This window comes from Asparagus officinalis, chromosome 9, assembly GCF_001876935.1.
Source record: "Asparagus officinalis chromosome 9, Aspof.V1, whole genome shotgun sequence".
Lineage (NCBI taxonomy): Eukaryota > Viridiplantae > Streptophyta > Magnoliopsida > Asparagales > Asparagaceae > Asparagus > Asparagus officinalis.
This window is the reverse complement of record NC_033802.1, coordinates 39,018,951-39,026,242: the sequence shown is the minus strand read 5'-3', so window position 1 is coordinate 39,026,242 and position 7,292 is coordinate 39,018,951. Positions and strand designations below refer to the sequence as shown.

General features: G+C 34.9%; 1 protein-coding gene across 2 annotated transcripts in view; it reads left to right on the top strand.

Moving 5' to 3' along the window:
* LOC109823753 (tetratricopeptide repeat protein 5-like) overlaps positions 1-6,132 on the top strand; it is a 23,597-nt gene extending 17,465 nt beyond the window's left edge. For both annotated transcript variants that reach the window (XM_020390123.1, XM_020390122.1), the window contains exons 6-13: positions 968-1,062; positions 1,396-1,449; positions 1,565-1,702; positions 2,766-2,823; positions 2,918-3,032; positions 3,430-3,499; positions 4,998-5,069; positions 5,720-6,132. In XM_020390123.1, the coding sequence (XP_020245712.1) occupies positions 968-1,062; positions 1,396-1,449; positions 1,565-1,702; positions 2,766-2,823; positions 2,918-3,032; positions 3,430-3,499; positions 4,998-5,069; positions 5,720-5,836 (719 nt within the window). In that variant the 3' untranslated portion in view covers positions 5,837-6,132. The remainder of the gene's footprint in view (positions 1-967; positions 1,063-1,395; positions 1,450-1,564; positions 1,703-2,765; positions 2,824-2,917; positions 3,033-3,429; positions 3,500-4,997; positions 5,070-5,719) is intronic.

Sequence of the window (7,292 nt, the reverse complement as noted above, 5' to 3'; positions counted from 1 at the left end):
TCATAAAATTGCTCTGAGACTGAAATTTGGTTTGTCAAAAAAACATCTGAACTTTACAATTTTTTTTACTGGACCTCTACCTGCAATTGACAAATAACTAAAATATCATTGAGAGAAAAAAAAGCCCCAATTTAGACATTTGCCACTCCAGGCAACGTACCCCCTCTCTCCCAACAATTGAGGGCTTTCTCCCTGAAGGAAAATTTAGTTGCCAATTACATGTGTTTCCGACATGGCCCGATATATCCCCCGATATATCCTTTTACAGGGCTTGCCGCAACCGATATGGTCTTTAAATATCCTTTACCGATTTTTGGCTATTTTGAGTGATAAATCTCCGATATGGCCGATATATTAGCCGATATGTGGACCAATATATCTTTTTATATAGCTTGTTGCAAAATAATATACCGCGTTTGGAATTTTTGGGCGAGATATCAAGATTTCCCCATTATATCAAATGACATTTTGCCCTTAAAAAAGTAGATCGAATGTTGCAACGTTGCTTTGCACTTTTGTTTATTTTAGAAGGTTGATTAGTGATCCTAACCATATATTATTCATATTTTGTATGCTTAAATTTCATTACATATATTGAGATTACATTTTAATGCATTATACTATGTATGCAAACATTCGTTATGGCATTCCGATATTTACCACATATCCCCGATATTTCCCCGATATCCGCAATCCGATATGAATTTTGGTCATCCGATATTTCCCCGATATCCGATATTTAAAACCTTGGTTTTATGTGCAAAACCCCTCGATTTTAAAAACCTTATATGTTGTGCATTTTAGTTAGACATCCAAGATTTAAATTGATCTGTACTATATGACTACTCAGTTGTTATTTCCTATTTTTCTATTTGTTCTTTTTATCCATCTGCCTACCTATAATATTCTCATTTAAATATATGCTATAGTTGACTCTTAGTTAACTTTTTAGCTCTTTTTTTGCCAGACAATTTAGGAAATGCATATCTCACAAGCTTTTTTGTAACGGGAGCATGGGATCATTCAAAGCTTCAACAATCACTGAAAGCATATCAAAATGCTGTAAGTGTGGAACCTTTATGGCTTGATTTAATCCTATTTCTTGTTGTTGTAGATCTTTTTAGTGGAGTAAAGATTCTATTTTTGAACTCTACAATATGTCTTTTATTATCTTCATGATACTGGATATGGAGGAGTGTTAACTGTAACTGTAACTGGTGCTAACAATTGAGAGGAGTGGATGTTCTGATACTAACTTTGCTTTTTATTTTTGAACTCTAAAATATGTCTTTTATTATCTTCATGCTACTAGATATGAAGGAGTGTTAACAATAACTGTAATTAATGCTAACAATTGACCGGAGTGTCCGTTCTGATCCTAACTTTTCTTTTCAGGAGAAAAATGAGCTGATGATATCTAACCCAGACCTCTATTTTAATTCTGCTACTGTAAGCTTTCTACCTCTGAAAATTATATTCCTTCACTTGAGCACATGTCATGCTACTGAGGTATGGTGAAGCCTATCTTTTCATTGAATAAGAAGTTTACATTTTTTTTGGCTAGGCCAACAGGTACCTTGAAAACTATGAAAGGGCTCTCGGAGGATTTGAAGCTGCTTCCTCGAAGGATCCTAGCCTTAATGCTGAGGGAGAAGTTAAAAAACTTATTAATCTTCTTGACAAGATAGAAAGTTCTATTAAGGTAATAATAGAAAGTTCTATTAAGGTAATACATTCTTTCATTGTAAGCTTTGTGCAGAAAACAAACACAGAATAGGATGGAAAGTGGGGGATTAGCTTTATGAACTTACAGCTTACTATTGTTATCCCATCGAAGACCAAGGATTTTCATAATTTAACGGGTCAAGGATAGCAGACGGTTTATATACTGTGTTGCACATGTTTTAAGTTATTAACTTTGTGGTAACTTCCCACGACATCATATAAATCTTCTGCAGATTTTTTGTTTCGTTTCTTGTTGATAGAACTCAAAACCTATCCCGTCCTGTACATTTCCGAACTATTTACATGATTCTTTGTTAACAATTGGTTTGTTTACATACCTATTCCCAATGTCATGTACAGATGCACTGCCAAGTTAGTGCTTTTATTTTGTCTGTCCATGTTATCAATTTATATACCTGCCCAACAGCCTGGTTCGTATAATTAAATTGTCCTTTTAGATGCCCTTATGCAGTAGGTGCCAAATATTCTAGTTCTAAGGCCTTTAGTTTGTAGTGATTTAATAACATCTTCCATTAATTGTTATAAACTCTGATAGTTAATTTGGTTTTGAGCTATTTATCCATCATTAACTGTGTTATTAATGAAATTAACATTGTAAACTACGTGTAATGCATATGTGATAGTCTTTTCTGTTCCCACACAATTACTTGTTCGTCATTTCCCGTCTAGTGTACATCTTTTCCATCCGCTGGATGTAATTTATACTTTATTTATGCATTTCCTTCAAGCATAAATGATGGTGCCTAAAGCTGAGTTAAGAAAAGACTGATGCCATAAACTCAAGAGTTGTGCATATGCTTGCTTATTTTTATCCTTTCAAAATGCTGACATCGCTTATTTGTCACCAACTAAAGCACATAACTTATAGGAACCGTCTATAATTATTGAAGTATCCATTTTGCCTTATTTTATTTAAATGTTTTTCTTTCTTTATTTTCTTTAAAATATCTCTTAGTGCCTTCAAGCACAAGATTAACCACTGGAGCTGCTTAATGAGTTGTTCAAGCAAATTCTGGCAGGTGCAGGCCAGGGCTAAACAACTGATGTCTGCTCTGTCATCTTTGCGCGAAGTTAATTGTGAGTAACGCGTACAAGAAACCATTGTGCAAGTGTAGTCTTCAATAAAGTTATAGTATTTCAAATTTACTGACTATTATGTTTCTATTTTAAGTGAACTCAACACATAAAAGAGTGACAATCAATGTCCTTACAGAAGGGCTGAACAAAGCAGTAGTGGTAGTCGCAAAAGTGCTTCTATTTGTAAAGCATGACAACATAGCCCCATTGTGAGTACCTCCATTTAACGATACATTTTCTTGTTAATTCATGCCATCCCAATGAATCCATCTTTAAAAGGACAATTTAGTGAAATATGTCTTTTGAAATGTATACTAGTGAATAAGTAACCTCTAATAAGGGATGGATAGAAAATAATCCATAATATGAAACCACAGCGGGAGTAATAAGATCTAAGGAGCAAACACGAAAGTGAGCAATGCTTGTTTGTTAGTTGTTATGTTTAATCATTTGTATTTCCGGAAGATCCTAAATTAGGAGAAATATATGTTTCTTGTGCATAACTATAATCAATAGTTAACAAGCTTTCTTTCATCCGTCCGATTAATTTGTAGTGTTATTTGGTAATTCCTTGTCAAAATTTATGTTCGCTTGATGAATTTGCAGGTACTTTTTAGCATGCGATGTGGAACAAGCTATTTTTGTTCTATCGGTTTATGGACTACTTTGTGATGCAGTAAGGATTACTCATTACTTCTTCAACTCTTGAGTTATTATATATTTTGAACTATTCTGCAGTTGATGAGCCATTTTTTAACATTGCTTCTCATGTTCACACTTCATGGTTAATACCCTCTTGAAACTATATATGAATATGGCCCAAAATTTAATTTTCATTTGACTATATTCTATCATTAAAAGAACATGGTGCTAATGGCTGACGGATGGGCAATCACCTCCATTTTGTGAATTGCAATTTATCTTCATTGTCATCCTTCTTTCCAGGTCACGCTGATTTCTATCTTTGCCCCCTTCCCCCTTCCTCTGCTACCAGAAGTACATATTATAGCTTTAAATATTGTCATGTTATAATTTACAGTGGATTCATTGAGAACCATATTAGAGAACTGGCAGTTGAAGTTTGATTAATATAAGTACGTGCTTATGTGTCTATGAAATAATAGGGTTTTTTATATACGTACTCCCATTTCTTTCATATTTATAAAGATGCTGCTCTAATCGTTATATTTATAAGCCCACCCCTAAATCTTAGGGATGGTTAAATTTGTGTGTTCTTGCTATTTAAGAATAAAGGGAGATTTCTCGCCCTCTTAAATGACCTAAAGTTTTAAAAGGTTAATTAAGATATATCCCGTCAAATCTTTCATATTGTAAAAATACTACCACTTGTACTATTCAAACTCAAACTGGATTTAATGAGGAGGTAAAATTTCTAGGGACCTGTATCAGCTGGTGGGTTAATCTCTGAATATGATGATTTGACTGGTTGAGGGTTTACGTATAATTGTGCTCATTTACTTAGGATACCATGTAACTGGAAGAACTTAACGGGACTAGAAATATCATGGGAAAGAAAGTCGCTGGTGGCTTGGGTATATTACTTGAAAAGTGCATGCTAGAAGAGATTGAGATTGCAAAAAATGTGTGACAATGAGATTATTAATCTCTAAAATACCTAACATATCTGGTTGATTTTGTGGATCCGTGAAATGAAGGTTAGTCAAGTTAGAGCGTGTATAATATGTAATTATGATTGCAACATGGTGATATTCTTGCACCATTTGCTATTTCAATATCATCGCTAAACTTCCAAGTCCTAACTATCAATGGATGAGCAAAGTTGGGGTTTTCCATAATTCCCAGAATTTATCACATACCACATCTCGGGAGTGTTAAAGTTTGCTTAACGGCTATTTTAAGTTAACCAATCTTTTAGGTGTTAACCATAAATACAATACTTTCAAATTGTTTGTTTGTTTATTTGTTTTTTTTTGGGGGATTTTTCAATATGTGAACTCTGAATTCGACTTATTTTGAGTTAGATCTCCAAATATTTTTTCTTATTGAATAAACAGGGGCTGGTGAACAGTTCACTTTTTTGACTTAATTAACTTTACTTTTCCCACACATTGTCATGGTGATGTAAACTTGTGCTAAAGCACCTCTTGAAGAGCCTTCATATGACGAAATGATCTGATGCTTTTATTTTCTAGATCAAGGAAGGGGATCGAATAACATTGTTGGAACCATATCACAGAGTAATCGATTTTTCATGGAAAGGCAAGGTATGTTTTCATGCTATCGCTTTTTTTTACGCGTCGCGGGTGTACTACTTTATAATATTTTTTTCTGGTGTTCTTTGCATTCTTTAGATTTTTGTTACCTTGTGCTTGTGATTTTAAATGTCGTGAACCTCAAATGGTAACTTTGCACGACGTTAAACTATCAGATAAAAGTCTTACAATGGTGTAGATGAAATCTTCGGGAAATAAAGTTTCAAATATCATATAATTTCATATGAATCAAAAGATGTCTATTAGATACACACCTATGTTGTTCCTCTCCAAACTTTTTTGAGCAGTGTAATCTCTCTTTGATTCCATTTATTTAACTTCGCTTCCAAACCATGTGCATATTGTGTTCCTTGTGACTATTTTTTCACAATCTCTGAATTGAAGTTTGAATAGAAATCTTTTGGGTTCCTTTAGGATGACAAGAAATAGAGAGAATGCAGAAGTTTTAGGTTTGGCTCCCGTTTTCTATTGTTGTTTCTTAATTAATTTGCAGCATGCTGTTTACGAAACCATTCCACTTAGCTATCATCTTACTGATCAACTGGAAACCATTCCACTTAGATATCATCTTACTGTTCAATGGGAATGGAAGTAAATTAAGCTTTATTAACATTGTTATTTCCTTTTGATGATTTAAGCAGCACTATCAATTCAAATCTATCCGCGTGGATTTTGTGGAACAAATTCTAGTGAATGAAAAGACACCCGCTCCGTATCATGCAACCCGGGCTTCCATTCTTGCGCAACATAAACCGTGATAGTTCACTTTGTTACTTGCAATTTCATGCTAGCAAACTTGCTTTTCTTGGTTTCCTTCTGGTTGCATATGTGTGATCTACAAAGGGTTTGCGTGCATGGAGAAGGTTTGTATTTGTGAGAGCTTGTGTGATCTTCGGTTTTGGCTATGTTCTGGTCTCTTTTCCCCTTCATTGGTGTAATTATTGCTCTGAGTACAGTTTTGCACATCCGTGTTAAGGCTGAAATCATCTGAAGTGAATGTAGCTGTCTATGCAATTTTTTAAACTTCTTTGTAGATAAATCATTTTCATCTATAGCCCATTTGAACGAACGTACTCCATACTCGTGGGGCTGAATCTCATTTGAAACTTTTCGAATGTGCTCTATTACTTCAAGGAATCCGTTCCTTCATTCACTTTTCCTCTTCCGCATATCCACATTATTAGCCTTGAGTTCCTTCTCCAGACTCCCAACGCCTTGTTTGGTATGCGGGAATGAGTGAGAATTGAATGTAATTCCAACTCTTTATTTATGCGTACTAAACACGATGTATTTTTAGATGCTAGATAGAATTGCTGTTCCCACTTTATGTGAGAACTGTCATTCCCAACCATTTAACAAGGAATTGATATTCTCACTTAAGTAAAAATAAAATAATCAAATAATTTTCGATTATACCCTCCTTAATAGATACGATTAGATATAAAATCTTATACAAAAAATTATTTCTATAGAAATAATATCATTACCTGCTCGTACAAATATACAAATAGATGTTAAATATTAAATTAAAATACTATTCTTTGTTCGACTTTGCCCTAGTTCCATCGCATTTGCAGTAAAAAAAATTCTCGTCTTCGACTCGACGCGACTCAGTTAGGTAACCATTATTTCTTTTTAAAATATGTATGTGTGGCTAATCCTTACTTAATCTTTACAATAATTTTTATCTTTTGGCGACTCGGTTGTGTAATCTATTGGCAATTAGGTTTGTAAATATTTTATCTTTTGATGTATGATTTGAAGTTCTATTGAAGCATATATGCCATCTCTTTTCAGTATTTTTTTTCAAAGCATTGACAACAAGAAATAAGGTGCTTAATTGATGAGATTGAAACTTTATATTTTGATTAGAGGTTAACATGCTTAGGCTCGGGCACAAGCATGGCCCGGAAACCCGAGCCTAACCAGGTTTCGGGCCAAGGCCCCTTTGTTGGTGCCAACATCGGGCCCGGCCCGACCAGGAGAATGGCCGGGCCAGAGTTGCCGGGTTGGGCCGGGCCAGGCCGACCAGTGTCCGGCCCGGCCAAAACGGTCACAAAAGTGACCTTTTGTGTTGTCGGACCAGGTCGGGCCGGGCTGGCCCGACTTGTCCATTCCATAACGGCTAAAAGTGGCTATTTTTTATTTTTTACCTAAATACCCCCCAAAATGGTCAAAAACGGCTAAAATTTGAGGATATTTTGGTCATTGTCT